This window comes from Elephas maximus, chromosome 1 (genome assembly GCF_024166365.1).
Source record: "Elephas maximus indicus isolate mEleMax1 chromosome 1, mEleMax1 primary haplotype, whole genome shotgun sequence".
NCBI classification, from domain to species: domain Eukaryota; kingdom Metazoa; phylum Chordata; class Mammalia; order Proboscidea; family Elephantidae; genus Elephas; species Elephas maximus.
The window spans coordinates 225,994,506-226,016,759 of NC_064819.1; the positions used below are offsets into that span (position 1 = coordinate 225,994,506).

Sequence of the window (22,254 nt, forward strand, 5' to 3'; positions counted from 1 at the left end):
AAGAAGGAGAAATGTAAATCGCTTCTCTGAATGGGAGCAATTTACACCCTTAATAGGTTGTAAAGCTAAGTCTCTTTTCAGGTAGGGACTGAAAGCTTTGAAGTTCCCCATTAAATGCTGTCCATGTAAATCCTGAAACTATTAGAATCTCCCATTGAGTAGTAACATGAATAGAACCTAAAAGTCTCCTTTAGCCAGGATATAAATTTAGGCACCCATTCCCCCTCCCCAACCAAAGATTGTTCAAGCAGGATGGTTTTCTCCTCTGTAAAATAGAATAGAATAACCTAGATAGCTATTGGACCGGAAATGGCTTCTATAACTTATTTACTTGTTTGCTCTGTTGCAAGTACCAGAAATCAAAATTAACTTTCCACAGGGACCATCCGATCCCTGGTCTTTACCCCACCCTTTGCTGGCAGTAGAAGGAAAAAAGGGGACTCACCATTTGATTGCTGTACCAGTACAGGGACGACTCCTTCAGCACCACCCAGAACTTTTTCCATTTGTTGCTGAGGAAAGTTCCCTTTGCCTTTTTCTTAAACAGCCACCCTTGGCAGTCAGCATGTCCCAGATCTTTACATGAGACCCTTCGCCGACTCATCGTGAAAAAACCTGCAGCAATTACATGGAGAGGTTAAGTACTACTCTCATTGATGTAATGGCGTGAAAGGTACCTTTTAATTGTTGACCTCCAGGTAGTTACATTTTTCAGACAGGAGGTTTATGCAAAGTAAATGCAAGAACCAAGTCATTTATCTGGTTTATTTTTAAACACTGATTTGGAGCTCAGAAAGTATGAGGTCTGGCAAAGAAACAGTCCAAGTGTTATTCTGAGAATATTATTCAACAAGAATAAGTCAAAAAAATTAACATCGTTCAACTGGCAGTCACACCACACTGAACTCCTTTAAACAACAATAGCTGTAGTTATGCAATATGCCAAAGGGTTAATGCCCATCTATGAACACAGCTACTTCCCGACCCGGTGCCAGTATTTCTAAGCCCTACTGACATACCTCGAAGGATTAAGCCAAATGAACAGCATGTCGTCATTTCTTAAAATCAAACCCAAAAAATAACCCAGAATTAACCTGCCATTCACCCTCTGATATTAACATTAGGGCAGATAAAAATCTGATCCCAAAGAAGGCGTCCATGAGCAAAACCACACTCACGCGCGCGCACGCACACACACACACACACACACACACAAAAAGAGGATAAAGAAACAAAAGAGATCTAATTACCTTCAGTTTTCCTCCTCGGCTTCTGACGCAAGGGAACCTGCTGAAAATGCAGTAAGGAAAGAAAAGAGGAAATTTCTGATTGTGTTTTAACATTTGTAAAGAGAGAAGGAGGGAGGAGGTGCCAGTGTTTATGAGCAGGATGGAATCTAAAAAAAACTCGCCAAGCAGAGCTAAAGGGGAGCTACTAGCTGAGGCACAAAATGTGCTAATTAGAATCAATACACGTCGAGCTGAACCTGAAAAAAACGTAACAAAGCATTTCCACCAATGTTTCCTGTTTCCACCCACGGCAGCTCCTCCACTACTACTTCAGTTATGATAGGACCATGTTCACCAAAGTTTAAAAAATAATAAAATACTTCTCCTTTGATTATTTTTGGGAGAGAAGGAAAGATCCAGCCTGCTTCTTCCCTTGTGATTTCTAAATAAATAAACCTGGAAAAAAAAAGTGTTACTGTTTCAAAATATTACAAGTTCACATCAGTTCATGGTGCTTGGACCAGACAGGTTCATACCTAAATCACATCAGATAATATCCCAGAGAAGGAAAACTCACAACCTCTTTTGGTGAGGTATAATTAGTTTTCAACCCTCCCTCTCAGGAAATTCTTATTTATGGCCAAATTTTAATTTCTTATTCTGCCTTTAAGTATCTCAATATTTCTAACATATTCTATAAAGGAAAAATTACCAGCTTCTATATTATACTCAGGGCTTTGAACCATTTTGCTCCCCTTTGTACCCCTGCTAAGAATTTGTAGTTCTAACAAGTTCCCAGGCAATGCTTATGCTGCTGGGTCGGAACCAGTTCTGAGGACCACTAGTACAGCAATGGTTCTCAAAATTTATTACACATAAAAATCCCCTGGGGAACTCACTGAATGTAGATTCTGATTCAGTAAATCTGGGGTGAAAATGCAAATTCTCAACAGTGGTTCAAACCAGAATGAACCAGTTCGAAGCCCTGCTTACGCTAAAGGGATCCCTGGTGGCACAGTGGGTAAAGCACTTGCCTGCTGACCAAAAGGTCAGCGGTTTGAATCCACCAGCTGCTCCACAGGAGAAAGACGTGGCGATCTGCTTTCATAAAGATTACAGCCTCAGAATTGACTTGATGACAATGGGTCTGAGTTTTTTTGTTTTTTGTTTTTTTGATATGTTATACTATTTCTTCAAGCATTCAAAATAGACATAAGATACCTGAAATATATATATTTTTCACAATATATTTTAAACAATTCATGTAAAATCAGAGTATCAGTTAAAAAAAAGCTTTCAAATGAAGCTTTCTCTCTGTCTCTCCTTGCGTGTGTGTGTGTGTGTGTGTGTGTGTGTGTGTGTACCCAAAGAGAGAGACGTTTTAGCTTAGGGAAGTTTCTTTTGTCTACTACGGTATCTAAACTAAATGTAACTCAATTTTAAATGACTTAACCTTTTATGTTAAGTAGAGAAATTAGGAAAAAAAGTATATAACTGAAACTTATTTACTGTCGAATCGATTCTGACTAATGCCAACCCCATGGGTTACAAAGTAGAACTGCTCTGTAGGGTTTTCTCGGCTGTAATCTTTAAGGAAGCAGACTGTCAACCCTTTCTTTCAAGGTGCTGCTGGGGGGTGGTTGGAACCACCAAACTTCGGGTTAGCAGTCAAGTGCAAACCATTTGTACCAGGCAGTGAGCACCCATGTAACTAAAAGCATTTCCAGAAGTTGGTATGTAATCTTATTACTACGTTCCATGTTATTCTAGATGTACCTAGCTAATATTCTCTAACTATTGATCTGGAAGCTTTGAATATGGTTACACTATATAATGGAAATAGGATAGGATTTTGAAATCAGAGGTGTGAAACCAACTCATGGTTCGCATACTTAGTAGCTCTGTTACCCTGAGAAAATCTCTTTACCTCTCTGAAACTGCTTCCCCATTTGTAAAATTAACATATTTATAATAATACCAATCCTGTAAGTCTCATAAGGATTTAATAAGATTGTATGTGAAAATGCTTTGAAAACTAAAAAGAGTATATGCAAATGTAAGCTTATATGATTATATAAAATATTATGTGTAATCAAACCTGTTCTGACTCATAGCAACCCTATAGCACAGAGTAGAACTGCCCCATATGGTTTCCAAGGAGCAGCTGGTAGATTCGAACTGCTGGTTATTTGGTTAGCAGCCAACCACTTAACCACTGTGCCACCAGGGCTCCATTATATGTAATAATGCTATCGTTATTGTATTATATATAACCATATGTAATACAGTTATATCATTATACATAAAATACATAAATACTTCATAACTAAAAACAGAAGTTCATGTTTGAAGTATAAGTATTCCTTCTGTATAATGATGAAGTTAAATTATTTAAATTATATTTTGGGGGAAATATGTATCCTGAGGAATCCTGCAGAATTTTAGGCATGTTAAAATAAAATTTTAATCCCCAAATAAATTAATCATCCATGTGAAAAAAGGACATAACAAAGGCAGTAATGGTCCTACATTTTAGGCAAAGATAGGTTACAATTACGGACTGTTACTAAAATTTAGGCATGTTACTCTCACGCTAAGGGCCTAGGGTCAGCTCAGCTTCACAAAATATCTTTCACATTGACCTGCCTGTTGATCAAAAATTTCCACCATTTCCTCAAATGGTCTCCAAGGGTCTTTTGTGATATGCCAAGTCATATGAGATCAATAGAACCCAATTAATAGCTATTAAAATATTTTAGCCCAAATATGTATCTCATTTGGGTAGTTAAAACTTAGCTGAGATGCATCAATTGGTCTCAACCTACCTGGAGCAAAGGAGAATGAAGAACACCAAAGACACAAGTAATTATGAGCCCAAGAGACAGAAAGGGCCACATAAACCAGAGACTACATCAGCCCAAGACCAGAAGAACTAGATGGTGCCCAGCTACAACAGACGGCTGCCCTGAGGGGGAACACAGCAGAGAACCCCTGAGGGAGCAGGAGAGTAGTGGGATGCAGACCTCAAATTCTCATAAAAAGACCAGTCTTCACGGTCTGACTGAGACTAGAAGGATCCCAGAGATCATGGTCACCAGGCCTACTGTTAACCCAAGACAGAAGCCATTCCCAAAGCCAACTCTTCAGACAGGGATTGGACTGGACTATGGGATAGAAAATGATACTGGTGAAGAATGAGCTTCTTGAATCAAGTAGACACATGAGACTATGTGGGCAGCTCCTGTCTGGAGAGGAGATGAGAGGGCAGAGGGGGTCAGAAGCTGGCAGAGTGGACACGAAAATAGAGAGTGGAGGGAAGAAGTGTGCTGTCTCATTAGAGGGAGAACAACTAGGAATATACACCAAGGTGTATATAAATTTTTGTATGAGAGACTGGCTTGGTTTGTAAACTTTCACTTAAAGCGCAATAAAATTTTAAAAAAAAAAAACTTAGCTGAGAGCCAGGACTAAAGGCAAAGAAGAGAGTAAGTGAATTTAGATGTTGGGAAAGATTTGGGAAAATCAGGTGTCTGGGAGCCCTTGGAAGCAGTTAAGATAAATCTAGAACCAAGGAAATAGAACGGGGAGTTGTGGACGAGTCATTCCTAGAGGGCTTGGACCCCAGATGAACTAAGGGAAACTACCTGAGCTCAAACAAAAAGAGCGGCTTTCAAAAGAATGAGAGAGAGAGGAGGGCTGCAGAGGACCGCTATAGCATCTGTGAAGGAGGACAGGAGGCGAGCTCCGTCTCTCTTGACTGGTACCGTTGAGTTTCCTCCACCCCATTCCCAGCAGCCCAGTGAGATCCCAGTGGATCAGGGACTCTCCAGCTCCATCATCACCTTAGGGCTGATTCTAGGGAAAGCTCCAAATCAAAATGTAGGCTTGGTCTCTGTCTCACCCTACACTAACTCTGAACAGTACACTAGATTCTTGTGCCAGAGCTGGGATGGAATGTGGGAGTCCTAAGCAGAGCAGAATGACAATATTTCAGAGTGAGCACCCAACTCCAAAAAAATCCATTGCTGTCGAGTTGATTTCGACTCATAGCAACCCTATAGGACAGAGTAGAACTGCCCCATAGGGCTTCCAAGGAGCAGCTGGTGGATACGAACTGCCGATTTTGGTTAGCAGCCCAGCTCTAACAAAGGACTTTACTCAACATTTTTTTTTACTTCTTTAAAGAGAGGCTTTAGATATTGAGTTAACCCGACTCTGATATTACTCCTCCCAAGGCAAATTATTATAAAAACTATAGACCTGTTCCAGCTGTCTCCCCCAGTCAGCAAGAGGCTGTATGTTTTCGAAATACCAAATTACAGGGAGTTTCAGTTTCATTTGACACCCATGAATTTGAAATCTAAATTGGTTCACATGAGAGAGTGTAAACAATCTTCAGAACTTTAGTGAGTTAAAGATTCATTTTCCTCCTCATAACAGGAAAAGGAACCCACGAACCAGTCAGGTTCAAAAAGATCTTACATGTGGTTTTCTTACTAGGTGAGTGAAAGAAAGCAAGCAGACAGTTGAACACTTTATTTGACCGTTTTTCACTAGGAAATTGTAACCGGTTACCATAAAAAATATTCAGAGCCCAGTAATTTAGTATTCTCATACAATTTTCTTCCAGTTAGGGTGCTATCGGTGAAACCGAACAATTACTCTAGGATCTAAATTTGCTCTAAATTGGGTGTAAAATCTTAGACAAATTTTTCTTTGCAAAATACACATTTTCTTTTTATTGAAGAAGTGTTTAAAAACTGAATTTGTTCACAGATGGCTCAAAATACATATAAATATACAAAGGAACCGGTTGGCACTCCTTTGATGTTGAACGAGGGTTATAACCCCAGGTTACAGGGCAGCTGTATTACAGGGTAGCTGTAGGAGCCCGTGGGTGGCCAAACAGTTAGGTACTCAGCTACTAACTGAAAGGTTAGTAGGTCAAACTCACCCAGAGGCACCTCAGCAGAAAGGCCTGCGGTACTGCTTCTGAAAAGTCACAACACGAAAACCCTACAGAGCGAAGTTCTACTCTGCAACACACGGGGTCTCCATGAGTCAAAATCGCCTTGAAGGCAACTAACAACGGCAATGCATACAGTAGTTGATAAAGCTTCCAGGAAGAGTCTCTAGGTGGTGCAAATGGTTAAGTGCTCGACTACTAGCTGAAAGGTTGGCGGTTCTAGCCTGCCCAGAGGTGCCTCAGAAGGAAGGCCTGGAAATCTGCTTCCGAGAGGTCACAGTCCTGAAAATGCTATGAAGCAGTTCTACCCTGTACACATGGGGTGGCCAGGAGTCAGAACTGACTCAACAGCACTAACAACAGCAACAAAGCTTACGGGCACAATTTACCCACAATATACTGAAATTCACAATATGTTTTATCTGCCATTATATCTCACTTCAGTCACCCTGTCTTCAGCAAAAAATATACAGAGATATGCTGGAAGATGTGCTTTCTAGGGGACAAGATCTTTGACTTGTAGCTTTTACTGCTTTCCACTGTATAAAACCTCACTCTATGGTTAATTTCAAGCTGCCAGTGCTTTAACAACCAACCCTCAAAAACTCCTAAATACTTTACAGCCAAGAAGGTTCCAGCACATGGCTGATAAAGCTGGGAGGATGTTTCTCCACAAACACCTGACAGCTCTGCGAACATCCTTCCTCCTGACTGGAAGAGTAAACTCTGCAGGTTAATAATAGCTGAAACTGTGTGTGGGCAGGGGAGGAGGGTAACCAAGAACACACACCCTCTGCACTCTCTGCAGAAACCCTGCTGGTGTGCTGGTTAACAGCTATGGCTGCCAACCAAAAGGTCAGCAGTTCAAATACACCAGGTGCTTCTTGGAAACCCTACGGGGCAGTTCAACTCTGTCTTACAGGGCCACCATGAGTTGGAATTGACTCAATGGCAATGGGTATGGGTACGCTCTGCAATAAGCCCTGTTGGTGCAATGATTAGGCACTCAGCTGCTAACTGTAAGGTTAGCAGTTCGAACCTACCTAGGGACTCTTCAGGAGAAAGCCTTGGCACTCCGCTTCCATAAAAATCACAGCCAATTAAACCCTATGGGGCAGTTCTACTCTGTCAACCCTATGGGGCAGTTGTATTTTGTCACACAGAGTTGCTATCACTCAGGATTGAGTCAAAGGCACCCAACGACTATACTTTCTGCACCATTTTTCTATAAATCTAAAATTGACCTAAAAAAAATTCTATTTTAAAAATTTAAAAAGCTTAGCCTTTTAAGAGAAATTTTTTAAGCTTTTAATTATTAAAATTTTACCTGTGAGAGTATATGAAAAACTTACTTAATTTTTTCAAAATATTAACTATCTTAAATATTACTTCATAAATTATTAAGGAGCCCTTATGGTGGAGTAGTTAAGCACTTGGCTACTAACCAAGAGGTTGGCATTTCGAACCTACCTGCTGTTCTGAGAGAGAAAGATGTGGCATTCTGCTTCTGTAAATAGTACAGCCTTGGAAACCCTGTGGTGAAGTTCTGCTCTGTCCACATGGTTGCTATAGAGTCACTATGAGTCAGAATTGACTGGACAGAAATGCTTTTTTGTTGTTGTTGTTTAATAAACTTATAAAAAAAAAATCTCTAGGAGTTAATAATGGAGCCAGATAATAAAAATACAAATAATAATAACAGTAATAAAAACAAAGAGAACCAATCAGTATATACACAGTTGATATTCATATAACGTTTAGCATGTGCCAGGCACTGTACTGAGTCTTAGAGTAAATATTTTCATTGAATTTTCACAACAATCCTTATGGCTTAGGTGCTGTTATTATCCCCATTTTACAGAAGATAAAATTGAAGCAAAAGGAAGTTCAGAATTTTATCTAAAGTCACAAAAGTAAATGGTAAAATGCAAAGATTTAATTCAAGAATAAAACTCACAGAGTAGTAGGCTGCTTAGGTATTCACTTTTCCGTTCCTGTTATACAAAGAATGTAATGAAGGAAACCAAGGGCTAGAGTTTGAGGGAAAGCTGGATACAATGGTAGAAGAGAAGAAAAGAGAAATAGAAGTAAGGAGTTCTAGGAGAAAGGGGAGGAGGGAAAGGAGGGGAGAGGAGAAACTGAAGGTAATTAAATTTAGTTGTATATTTTATCAATTTCTGTGGTCACTTTTTTTTGTTTTATCACATACTTTCCCATATGGATTCACTTTTCTTTTTATTAAAGTACCTCCTTTAATAGTCTGGAAACCCTGGTGGCATAGTGATTAAGCACTACAGAACCAAAAGTTTGGCAGTTCAAATCCACCAGGCTCTCCTTGGAAACTCTACAGGGCAGTTCTACTCTGTCCTGTGGGATCCTTATGAGCCGGAATTCAACTCGATGGTAGTGGTTTGGTTTTTTGGTTTCTTAATAGTCCTTCTAATGGGGGTCTGTTGTTGTTGTTAGGTGCTGTCAAGTCAGTTCCAACTCATAGCAACCCTATGCACAACAGGACAAAACACTGCCCAGTCCTGTGCCATCTTCACAACTGTTGCTATGTTTTTAAGCCCATTGTTGCAGCCACTGTCAACCCACCTCGTCAAGGGCCTTCCTCTTTTTCGATGACCCTCTACTTTACCAAGCATGATGTCCTTCTCCAGGGACTAATCCCTCCTGACGTTGTTGTTGTTGTTTGGTGCCGTTGAGTCGGTTCAGACTCTATGCACAACAGGACGAAACACTGCCTGGTCCTGAGCCATCCTTACAATCGTTGTTATGCTTGAGCTCATTGTTATAGCCACTGTGTCAATCCACCTCGTTGAGGGTCTTCCTCTTTTCCGCTGACCCTGTCCTTTGCCAAGCATGATGTCCTTCTCCAGGGACTGATCCCTCCTCTGACAACATGTCCAAAGTATGTAAGATGTAGTCCCGCCAACCTTGCCTCTAAGGAGCATTCTGGCTGTACTTTTTCTTTCTTTTGGCAGTCCATGGTATATTCAATATTCTTCACCAACAGCACAATTCAAAGGTGTCAATTCTTCTTCGGTCTTCCTTATTCATTGTCCAGCTTTCACATGCATATAAGGCCATTGAAAACACCATGGCTTGGGTCAGGTGCACCTTAGTCCTCAAAGTGATGTCTTTGCTTTTCAACACTTTAAAGGGGTCTTTTGTAGCAGATTTGCCAATGCAATGAGTCTTTTGGTTTCTTGATAACTGCTTCCACGGGTATTGATTGTGGATCCAAGTAAAATGAAGCCATTGACATCCTCAATCTTTTCTATGTTCATCATGATGTTGTTTATTGGTCCAGTTGTGAGGATTTTTGTTTTCTTTATGTTGAGGTGTAATCCATGCTGAAGGCTGTGCTCTTTGATCTTCATCAGTAAGTACTTCAAATCCTTTTCACATTCAGCAAGCAAGATTGTGTCATCTGCATAATGCAGGTTGTCAGTGAGTCTTCCTCCAATCCTGATGCTGCATTCTTCTTCCTATAGTCCAGGTTCTTGGATTATTTGCTCAGCATACAGATTGAATAGGTATGGTGAAAGGATGCAACCATGACACACACCTTTCCTGACTTTAAACCATGCAGTATCCCCTTGTCCTATTCGAACAACTGCCTCTTGATCTATGTACAGATACCTCATGAGCACAATTAAGTGTCCCTGAATTCCCATTCTCCACAATGTTATCCATAATTTGTTATGATCCACACAGTCAAATGCCTTAGCGTAGTCAATAAACAGGGGTAAACACCTATCTGATATTCTCTTAGGAAATTATCAAGCAACATCATTAATATCATATGCAAGTAAAATTTTTCTAAAGTTAATTCAAATACGGTTGAAGTAGTACATCAACAGGGAACTGTCAGAAATTCAAACCAGATTCAGAAGGGGACGTGGTACAAGGGATATCATTGCTGATGTCAGATGGATCATGGCTGAGAGCAGAGAATACCAGGAAGATATTTACCTGTGTTTTATTGACTATGCAAAGACATTCGACTGTGTGGATAATAACAAATTATGAATAACATTGTGAAGAATGAGAACTCCAGAACACTTAATTGTGCTCATGGGGAATCTGTACATAGATCAAGAGGCAGTTGTTTGGACAGAACAAGGGGATACTGCACGGTTTAAAGCCAGGAAAGGTGTGTGTCAGGGTTGTATTCTTATTCAAGCTGTATGCTGAGCAAATAATCCAAGAAGCTGGTCTAAATGAAGAAGAACAGGGCATCAAGATTGGAGGAAGACTCATTAACAACCTGCATTACACAGATGACACGACCCTTCTTGCTGAAAGTGAAGAGGACTTGAAGTACATATTGATGAAGATCAAAGACTACAGCCTTCAGTATGGATTACACCTCAACATAAAGAAAACAAAAACGCTCACAACTGGACCAATAAGCAACATGATGATAAACAGAGAAAAGATTAAAGTTGTCAAGGATTTTATTTTACATCCACAATCAACACCCTTGGAAGCAGCAGTCAAGAAATCAAATGATGCACTGCACTGGGCAAATCTGCTGCAAAAGACTTCTTTAAAGTGTTAAAAAGCAAAGATGTCACCTTGAAGACTAAGGTGTGCCTGACCCAAGCCATGATGTTTTCAATGGTCTCATTGGCCTGTGAAAGCTGGACAATGAATAAGGAAGATGGAAGAAGGTTCGATGCCTTTGAATTATGGTGTTGGTGAAGATATTGACTATACCATGGACTGCCAGAAGAAGGAACAAATCTTTCTTGAAAGAAGTACAGCCAGAATGCCCCTTAGAAGCGAGAATGGGAAGACTTCATTTTGCATACTTTGGACGTTTTGTCAGGAGTGACCAGTCCCTGGAGAAAGACTTGGTGAAGTAGAGGGTCAGTGAAAAAGAGGAAGACCCACGATAAGATGGATTGACACAGAGGCAAGATTAATTGCAGGGTGCCTTCCATTTGGTTACACTGAGCAGCTCTGGTTTTCCAAGTATGACACACACACACACACAAAAATAAAATGAAATCTATCAGGGCTCCCTAACTATCACAAAGGAAACCATGAATACAAGGCTTATCTAGCTGTACAAAAGCCAAACGAGAGAAAAGTTTTACCCAGTCACACTTCCTGGATGCAGTACCTCACTTTTTACTCCAGTAATTGTGGCCAACAAATGTTTCTTTCATTTTTCACCATTACACAAGTCCCCAGTGGAGGGCAGCAAACACTCTCAAAGGGAAAAGTAGTGTCCCAAGAAACCTGAGAGGCAAAAAATGTGGGTGGATGACCATAAATCCCACTGGGCACCACAGAGTTAACAACTTCACGCTTTTGAATACTTTATTCCATTCCCCCATTTTTGACCTGGTTAATACTCAGAGTCCTTGGGTGTTACAAAAGGTTAGTTAACACGCTTGGCTGCTAACCAAAAGGTTGGAGGTTAGAGTCCACCCAGGGGCACCTGGGAAGAATATCCTGCCAATCTATATCCAAAATATCAGCCACTGAAAACTCTATGGAGCACAGCTCTCCTCTGACTCACAGGGCATCACCATGAGTCAGAGTCGATTTGATAACAATTGGTTTAATACTTACTTATCCTTTAATACCCAGATCAAATGTCATCTCTACCATTAAGCCTTTTCTAACTTTAGTTCTTGTAATAAACTCATATTCCTTCAGTATTATTTATTTGCTAGTCATGTGATAATTGATTTATGTTAATTATCTCCTGAAGATCTTCATGGTAGATTCTATTTTTTTTTAATAATTTTTATTGTGCTTTAAGTGAAAGTTTACAAATCAAGTCAGTCTCTCACACAAAAACCCATATACATCTTGCTATACAGTCCCAATTACTCTCCCCCTAATGAGAATTTTTTTTTTTTTTAATGAGACAGCCCGCTCTCTCCCACCACTCTCCCTTTTCGTGTCTATTTCACCAGCTTCTAACCCCCTCCACCCTCTCATCTCCCCTCCAGGTTGGAGATGCCAACATAGTCTCAAGTGTGCATCCGATCAAAGAAGCTCACTCCTCACCACCATCCCTCTCCAAACCTTGTCCGGTCCAATCCATGTCTGAAGAGTTGGCTTTGGGAATGGTTCCTGTCCTGGGCCAACAGAAGGTCTGGGGACCATGACCACCAGGGTTCTTCTAGTCTCAGTCAGACCATTAAGTCTGGTCTTATGAGAGTTTGGAGTCTGCATCCCTCTGCTCTCCTGCTTCCTCAGGGGTTCTCTGTTGTGTTCCCTGTCAGGGCAGTCATGGGTTGTAGCTGGGCACCATCTAGTTCTTCTGGTCTCAGAATGATGTAGTCTCTGCTTCATGTGGCCCTTTCTGTCTCTTGGGCTTGTAATCGCCTTGTGTCCTTGGTGTTCTTCATTATCCTTTGATCCAGGTGGGTTGAGACCAATTGATGCATCTTAGATGGCTGCTTGCTAGCGTTTAAGACCCCAGATGCCACTCTTCAAAGTGGAATGCAGAATGTTTTCTTATTAGATTTTATTATGCCAATTGACTTAGATGTTTCCTGAAACCGTGGTCCCCAGATCCCTGCCCCTGCTACACTGGCCTTCAAAGCATTCAGTTTACTCAGGAAACTCCTTTGCTTTTCGTTTAGTCCAATTGTGCTGACCTCCCCTATATTGTGTGCTGTCTTTCCCTTCACCTAAAGTAGTTCCCGTCTACTATCTAATTAGTGAATGCCCCTCTCCCACCCTCCCTCCCTCCCCCCTCTCATAACCACAAAAGAATGTTTTCTTCTTGGCTTAAACTATTTCTCAAGTTCTCATAATAGTGGCCTTATACAATATTTGTCCTTTTGCAACTGACTCATTTCACTCAGCATAATGCCTTCCAGGTTCCTCCATGTTATGAAATGTTTCACAGATTCCTCACTGTTCTTTATCAATGTGTAGTATTCCACTGTGTGAATTTACCATAATTTATTTATCCATTCATCTGTTGCTGGGCACCTTGGTTGCTTCCATATTTTTGCTATTGTAAACAGTGCTGCAATAAACATGGGTGTGTATTTATCTGTTCATGTAAAGGCTCTTATTTCTCTAGGATATATTCCAAGGAGTGGGATTGCTAGATCGTATGGTAGTTCTATTTCTAGCTTTTTAAGGAAGTGCCAAATCGATTTCCAAAGTGGTTGTACCATTTGACGTTCCCACCAGCAGCGTAGAAGTGTTCCGATCTCTCCACAGCCTCTCCAACATTTACTGTTTTGTGTTTTTTGGATTAATGCCAGCCTTGTTGGAGTGAGACGAAATCTCATTGTAGTTTTGATCTGCATTTCTCTAATGACTAATGATCGTGAACGTTCCCTCACATATCTGTTAGCTACCTGAATGTCTTCTTTAGTGAAGTATCTATTCATATCTTTTGCCCATTTTTTAATTGGGTTATTTGTCTTTTTGCAGTTGAGTTTTTGCAGTATCATGTAGATTTTAGAGAGTAGGTTCTATTTTTATCCTCCTTCTTACAGATGAGGAACTTCAGTCTGCTGTGGTTAAATAACTTTCCCAAGGATCATGCATAGCTAGTAGCAAAGCCAAGACTGGGACCGAGGCTGTTCCAGTCTATATATCTAGAGTCTATATACCTAACTATATATCTATATAGTCTATATCTCTAAATATATGTTACTCTGCTTCTTCTGTCTTCTGTATTTCCATAATATTTTGCCTATGTCTCTGAAATGCATCTTATAATTTATCTGTTTATGTATCTGTGTACTCCCATACATTGTGGTAACACTATTGATCCAATGGTTTCCTCCAGAATATGTGAGTAATCTCAGATCATCCCTTTCCCCATCACACATATTTACTCAGTCATCATCCCTTTTGCTTCTTAATGTTTATCAAATCTCTCTATTTTTCCCCATCTCCACTATCATTGCCCTGGTCAGATCCATAACAGCTTTCTCTAAACAATGATTATCTCATTCTTGGTATCCCCATCTCTAGTCCAGCCCCCCAACAATCCAGTCGCATACCACTGAAAGGCTACAATTCTGCTAAAACCCCCAATTATTGTCCAAAACTTCCAGATAGAGCTGATGTTCTTAAACATATCATGCCTTCAAAATCTAGTGCCTAGCACAAAGCCTGGCACATAGTGAGGTCTCAATAAATATTAACTGAAAGACTTTATATCAATTTTTATTTCCTATGATGCCTTACTAGTGCCTGAGACAGAGTACAGATTCAACAAATTTCTAGAAAGCCATCTACAGCTTACTCTGAGCTGCAAAATGCCTCCAATGATAAAGAATATCGGCAGAGTTAAACAACATAACATTTGCTCCAATACTTTCTCCCTCCAAAAGTGGCACACCCATAGAGACAATCTCCTAGGCTTATCTGACTCTAAATTTCAACCTACCAAGAGAGTTGACCCTTGGTACTTCTTGAAGGTAAAAGGGATTTTTGCTGAACAAGTCTCTGCTTCTATCTAAAAGACTATTTCCTCCAAAACTACTGTAGCTTTCTCCAATATGCTGTTTCAAACCTATCCTACAGGTACTGCAAATCTAGAACCCAAGAGGGGGTAAAAAATAAAGCAAAAGTTTTCCAGTTTTTGCTAGCTGAGCTCACCCTTACCAGGTAATCTCACAGAAGAATGTCATGCAAGTGCCCAGTGGAAGTCCTGCTTGGTACCACCACCACCATTCACTGCCGTCTAGTCGATTCCAACTCATAGCAGCCGTACAGGACTGAGTAGAACTGCCCCATACGGTTTCCAAGGAGCACCTGATGGATTGGAACCACTGATCTTTTGGTTAACAGCCATAGCTCTTAACCACTACACCACCATGGTTTCCTGCTTGGTACAGCAAACATGTAAGTCTCCTGAGTTTTATCTGTGTGTCAGGCTTGTGTAGGATCATTTCAATGTGGATGTTGCCTAAAACACAAATTGGCAAAACTTCAGCTCTTTTTCTTCGATCAGACCTGTGAACAACAAACTCCTCACTTTATCCCTGGATATCAGCATATCCTTGAGGCTCACACCACAAACGCAGAGATGAAGTAAGGGGTGGGGCCATTTCCATGGAGGCAGATATCAGGCCCAGGTGGTTCACTGCATAGAAGGCACGTAAAAACCTGGCACCTAAGAAATTTGCAATAAATTTTTGATGAGTAATGAATGCAGAGCATTTTTGTGAAACAAACGTACAAAGTACCAGTTTGCTATTAGACAGAGCACCCCACAGGTGACAGTCCAGGCATCAGCAAATACGCTAACCACCATGTCAGAAGTAATATTCTTTGACTTTCACTGGACTTTTTTTTGTTAGCACAGAAACTGAGGAAAGAAACCATTATGCATAAATTTTTGTTTCAGGAAAACGTTTTCACTTGACATTTTATTTTCAGGCAGTATTCTAATGAAGGAATGTCATTTTAAAAATTCTTCAGCAAACACTGTAACAGAAGCTTATCGAAGATAATTTTGACATTTCTTCCTCACGAGGGCCTGGAAGCAAGAAAGTTCAGGAGCTTCGGGTAAAAAAGAAATCTTTTTTTTTTAATTTTAAATAGATGGATTGTCACTTTCCCTCTGAGCCTTGCTATCTTTAAAATAAGCTTGTTTCCCTTTCTGAGCTAAAACATTCTGTTACTAAAATCAAAGACTAGAGAATGTTTTAATCAAGCCTGTAGGGTTCATATATGCTAGTCATTATTTATTTATTTACTTTTTCTGTTAGAAACTAATTATAAAAGAAAACTAAGCAATATAGTGGTTTAGTGCATAACACACAAGGTCACTATGACTCAGAGCCAACTCAATGGCACCTAAAAACAACAACTTTGCTATCACTGCAATGTGACACAGGAGAAAGCCTTATAAGTATGAAGGATGCTATGTAAATGGATTCTTAGAGAGGTTTATGGATTGTACAAAACCTAATAATAATGTTGGAATTTCCCCCAACAAGCTTATAACACAGACCCTAAAGGTAGTTTCTTTCTGTCCACAATTTGGTAAATAATATTTTTTGTTTGCTGTGCAAATGGTTATTGCACAATTATTCTATGCCAAGGACCGGGGTCACAGTGACAAGCAAGCTCTCACACTGCCTACAGTCAAACATGGAAGAAAGACAACTAAACAAAGATATGAGGTCTGCACAAAAGTGGAAGGTTGTTGTTAGTTGCCTTCAAGCTGATTCCGACTCATGGTGACCCCATGTGTGCAGAGTAGAACTGCTCCACAGGGTTTTCAAGGCTGTGACCTCTTGGAAGCAAATCATCTGACCTGTCTTCTGAGGTGCCTCTAGGTGGGTTTGAACTGCCAACCTTTTACTAGTAGTCGAGTGGATAACCATTTGCACCACCCAGGGGCTCCTTGTAGGTGGTATAATGGGGTAACAGAGTACAACAGAAGCACACAGGAGTGGCAAGTTACACGGAATCAGGGAGTCAGGGAAGGCATCCCACAAGTTGATAAACATGGACCTGAAAGACAAAGGTGTGAGCATAACAGACTGTGACACCGGGATTCAGGTTGGACCCAGTGGCATTCACCATGGAGCATGGGGAACAATAGCTATAAAGGTTATCCTAAGGTTAACAGGAAGTCAGTGCGCCAATGTAAGCAGGTGGGTGACACAATCACACATGTATCTGAGAAAATTCACTCTGGCTTTGGAGTGGCAAATGAGTTGGAGGGAGGCAAAAGCAGAGGCCGAGAGGCCAGTGAGAGCTGTAGGAATAGGCAAGGCCTGTGCTGTGAAGATGGAGAATACCTAGGAGGTACCAGTTACCAGTTGCCCTCAAGTCGACTCCGACTCATGGCGACCCCATGTGTGTCAGAGTAGAACTGTGCTTCATAGGGTTTTCCATGACTCCTCTTTCAGAAGTAGACTGCCAGGCCTTTCTTCCAAGATACCTCTGGGTGGACACAAACCTTTCAGTTAACGGCCAAGATCATTAACATTTTATACCACCCAGGGAACGCTATTTAGGAGGTTGAACCAATAAAACTTGGTGAACTAATACTTCTGGTTCTATGTGAAGCTTTAGCCTTGAAAATTCTGCTGTTTTTAGATGAGAGGGGGAAAAAAATGCTATCAGGTAACAAAGAATTGGATTTAACAAAAAAGGACAATGCTATCCTATTGCACACATGATAGAGTTTTAAGTGCTTAGAATCTAGTTTCTTGAGTACTTTTATTAGCATCATTACCACACCAACCTCAATGATAGCCATCAGACTAGGATTAACAAAAGTGCCTTCAAAGTATCTTCCTTCCCCACCAGATGATAAGCTCCTCATCTCTGTATCCAGCACCAAGCTCACTGCCTAGCACATATAGCTCAATAAACGTTAATTCGGTGAAAATGAAGTGTAATTCGGGATGTGATGAGGTCAAAAATGCCAAACCTAGTGAAACTACCTAGCATAAAAATAGGTCTCCTGTGCTACATTGCATTGAGAGAACAAATGACAGCAGAAAATTGAACTAATTTTCTGAATGGAAAGATAAAGTCGGGTAACCACTGAAAAGCAGCTAGAAGAAACACTTAAGAGAGATGTTAAGCAGTTGAGCCCAGGCATGGATGGCTGTGAGATAAAAATAATGTAGACACCTGAGGAGAGAGAGTAGGCCGATTGGGCCGAGAGGTGCAGGATAGCTCCTGAAACAAGCAAGACCCATAAATTGTCAGAGTTCCCGCTACTAAAAACAGAATTCACTTGTACCCTGGTTCAATAGGCAGCAGGTTACATATTAGAGCTGTGATGGATCTAGATCCAAAGCTATATGAATGATATATAAATCATTTGACAATTCCATCTGCATCTTTTGCTCCAATATCCCAGGTTATACTTTATTTTTAGATGTAGAGATTTTATGTCATCTAAAATAGCAACTAAAGCTCCAGATCCTGCCAAGTATAGTGCCTGATACACGATAATAGGTAATCACCGAAGAGTAAATGAATTTTCCAGTGAATGAATCAGTCAGCGTGAAGTGTTTAGATACTCTCTTATTATCTTGATTTCCATTTCTCCTTAAATCTTCCAATTGGAAGATTACATTAACATAAGAATTCAACATTGCATTACCTTTCCTAAAGATCCAATAATCCTATTTCTTCCTTTTCATTTCTTTGTTCCATATAACACACATACACACGTGCTTATCATCACATGCATTTTTTCTTTTTAAATTTTTTCATAAAGCTTGCAGCACTGTGAACTTTAACCTTCCTGACTTTTTACAGATCTGTGATACTCATTTGCTTTTACCCTTGACCATCTGACCCTCCTTTAATGTCCTGTACATACACCTGTATATCCACCTGGCCTAAGCACAAGTCCCCCATTGCAGCCATATGTATTTCCTTAGTCGTTCTTCTTCTTTATCTTTCTTGTGATTATTCACATTTCTATTGTCAAACCACCTATCCATTCGTGTGCAAGGGATCACAGCTATATTTCCTCAAGTTTTGGACAGCCCATTTCCTAGGGTACAAAACTAACTATATTTGTGTTTTCTCTTTTAGCGTTAAGCAGCCCTGTTGCCCAAAGTTTCCACCATTTCCTCATCACTAACAAGCCTTTCCTCTCTAGTTAGAATTAGTACCAGATTTAAAGGGTTCACCTTGCCTTCTCTACTTCTGGGATATGAAACTGTTAACAAGGCAAGCAGAGAATTTAGCAGCTGCACTGTTTTTTCACTCAGTGTCTTTTCCAGGAGCTGTCTTGTTAATTCCATTTCTCCATCACTATTACTACCACCTGTCCTGACATCCACTTTCTAAATTGCATCAGGAAAACATTAGCCACATTCCTGATTTGAGCAAGAAGTCTATACTATATTCTCCAGACACACCACTTCTGATTCTGCTTTTAGCTCTGCTCCAAAAACTCCCCTATGCTCCATCATGAAATTAGATTTGCAATAAGGTGCACATCACACAATTCCGTACTGCCCCGAATCCCCTTCCATTAGAAAAGTCATGCTACTAGTATCTTAACTTCTTCCTGCATAAGTTTCCTCTTATGTTTAATAGGGATAATAGATTTGCTCAAGTGACCTATTTTAGGCAAGCTGATGGCTATAAGCTGGACAATGAGTAAGTAAGACCAAAGAAGAATACAAGCCTTTGAGTTACGGTGTCGGCAAAGAATAGTGAATATATCATGGACTGCCAGAAGAATGAACAAATCCATCTGGAAAGAACAGCCAGAGTGTTCCTTAGAAGCAAGGATGGCATGGCTTTGTCTCACATACCTTGGATGTGTTTTCAGGAGGGAATAGTCCCTGGAGAAGGACATTATGCTTGGTAAGGTGCAGGGTCAGTGAAAAAGAGGAACACCCTCAACAAGATGGATTGTCACAGTAGCTGCAACAACGGGCTCAAACGAAGCAACAATTGCAAGGATGGTGTAGAACCAGGCAGTGTTTCATTCTGTTGTGCATAGGGTCGCTGTGAGTCAGAGCCGACTCAACGGCAACTAATAACACTGACTATAAAATTGTTTTAAAAGAATAACAATTTCAGCATAAAAAGTAACAGGATCTCTCCCACAGAGGTTACACTAGTATCATGGGTAGTTGTTGTTAGGTGCTGTTGAGTCAGTTCCGGCTCATAGTGACCCCATGCACAACAGAATGAAACACTGCCCGGACGTGCACCATGCCCACAATCGTTGTTATGCTTGAGCCCATTGTTGCAGCCACTGTGTCAATCCATCTCATTGAGAGTCTTCCTCTTGTTTGTTGACCCTCTACTTTACCAAGCATGATGTCCTTCTCCAGGGACTGATCTTTCCTGACAACATGTCCAAAGTATGTATGACGTAGTCTCGCCATCCTTGCTTCTAAGGAGCATTCTGGTTGTACTTCTTTCAAGACAGATTTGTTCATTCTTTTGGCAGTTCACGGTAAATTCAATATTCTTCACCAACAACACAATTCGAAGGCATCAGTGCTTCTTCTGGCTTCCTTAATCATTGTCCAGCTTTCACATGCATATCATGTGATTGAAAATACCATGGCTTGGGTCAGGCGCACCTTAGTCTTCAAGGTCACATCTTTAATTTTCAAGGCTTCAAAGAATTCTTTTGCAGCCGATTTGCCCAATGCAATGCGTCTTCAGATTTCTCGACTGCTGCTTCCATGGCTGTTGATTGTGGATTCAAGTAAAATGAAGTCCTTGACAACTTCAATCTTTTCTCTGTTTATCATGATGTTGCTTATTGGCCCAGTTGTGAGGATTTTTGTCTTCTTTATGTTGAGGTGCAATATACACCAAAAGACTGTGGTCTTTGATCTTCATCAGTAGGTGCTTCAAGTCTGCTTCACTTTCGAAAAGCAAAGTTGTGTCATCTGCAAAAGGCAGGTTGTTAATGAGTCTTCCTTCCTCATAGTGTCCAGGTTCTTGGATTGTTTGCTCAGCATACAGATTGAATGGGTACAGTGAAAGGATACAAGCCTGATGCACACCTTTCCTGAATTTAAACCACTCAGCAGACCGTTGTTCTGTCCGAACAACTGCCTCTTGACCTATGTACAGGCTCTTCAAAAGCACAATTAAGTGTTCTGGAATTCCCATTCTTCTCAGTTTCATCCACAATTTGTTATGATCCACACAGTCGAATGCCTTTCCATAGTCAGTAAAACACAGGTAAACATCTTTCTGGTATTCTCTACTTTCATCCAAGATCTACCTGGCATCAATCAGCATAATATCCCTTGTTCTATATCGTCTTCTGAACCTGGCATGAATTTCTGGCAGTTCCCTGTTAATATACTGCTGCAGCCGCTTTTGAATTATCTTCAGCAAAATTTTGCTTGCATATGATATTAATAATATTGTTTAATAATTTCCACATTTGGTTGGATCACCTTTCTTGGGAATAGACATAAATATGGATCTCTTCCAGTCAGTTGGCCAGGAAGCTGTCTTCCAAATTCCTTGGCATATATGAGTGAGCACTTCCAGTGCTGTAACCATTTGTTGAAACATCACAATTGATATTCCCTCAATTCCTCAAGCCTGGTTTTTCGCCAGTGCCTTCAGTGTAGCTTGGACTGCTTCCTTCAGTACCATTGGTTTCTAATCATATGCTGCCTCTCGAAATGGTTGAACATTGACCAATTATTTTTGGTCTTTTCTTACTTTCAAAATGGATGTCAGAAGAGACTCTGAAACTTGCTCTCGAACATCGAGCAATGAAAGCAGAAGGAAGAAATGATGAAGTAAAAGAACTGAACAGAAGTTTCACAGGGCAGCTTGAGAAGACAAAGTATTACAGCGACATGTGCAAATAGCTGGAGATAGAAAACCAAAAGGGAAGAACATGCTCAGCATTTCTCAAGCTGAAAGAACTGAAGAAAAAATCTAAGCCTCAAGTTTCAATGGTGAAGGATTCTATGTGGAAAATATTAAACTGCACAGGAAGCATCAAACGAAGATGGAAGGAATACACAGAGTCATCATACCAAAAAGAATTGGTCCACGTTCAATCATTTCAAGAGGTAGCATATGATCAGGAAATGATGGTACTGTAGGAAGAAGTCCTAGCTGCACTGAAGGTATTTGTGAAAAACAAAGCTCCAGGAATTGATGGAATATCAATTGAGATGTTTCAACAAACAGATGCAGCACTGGAAGTGCTCACTCGTGTATACTATAGGTACCAGCTTCTTAAAACACAGAGGCAGCACATGCACACACATTAAATCATGATTATATTACTTTATCTTGAAAAGTAAATAGCCAAGAGTCTTAAACAAATGCTTGATGATCCTAAGTCCCTTGAAACTTAACAAAAGGGTCATTTGATTCCATTGTGGCTAATGAAATGGAGGATACCGAATGAAATGGAGGATACCGAATAGCTAGTGGTTAAGAGCTACGGCTTGTAACCAAACGGTTGGCAGTCTGAATTCGCCAGCCATTCCTTGGAAACCCTATGGGGCAACTCTACTCTGTCCTGTAGGGCCACTATGAGTCAGAATCAACTCAAGAGCAATGGGTTTTAAATAGCTAGCCAAACTTAAAATCAACCTTGCCTATTATTTTATTTATTTAGCA

General features: G+C 40.4%; 2 protein-coding genes across 15 annotated transcripts in view; one reads left to right on the forward strand and one right to left on the reverse strand.

Moving 5' to 3' along the window:
• OPRM1 (opioid receptor mu 1) overlaps nt 1–586 on the forward strand; it is a 199,843-nt gene extending 199,257 nt beyond the window's left edge. The window contains exon 4 of the mRNA XM_049904279.1: nt 548–586. Coding sequence (XP_049760236.1) covers nt 548–586 — 39 coding nt within the window. The remainder of the gene's footprint in view (nt 1–547) is intronic.
• IPCEF1 (interaction protein for cytohesin exchange factors 1) overlaps nt 1–22,254 on the reverse strand; it is a 235,645-nt gene that overhangs the window by 105,988 nt on the left and 107,403 nt on the right. For 8 of the 14 annotated variants that reach the window (XM_049904225.1, XM_049904163.1, XM_049904172.1 and 5 more), the window contains 2 exons: nt 1,251–1,290; nt 446–615 (listed from right to left, as the gene is read on the reverse strand). In XM_049904225.1, coding sequence (XP_049760182.1) covers nt 446–615; nt 1,251–1,290 — 210 coding nt within the window. Of the gene's footprint in view, nt 1–445; nt 616–1,250; nt 1,291–15,175; nt 15,322–22,254 lie in introns of those variants that run through there. The other 6 variants (XM_049904192.1, XM_049904254.1, XM_049904181.1 and 3 more) reach the window with 3 other exon arrangements.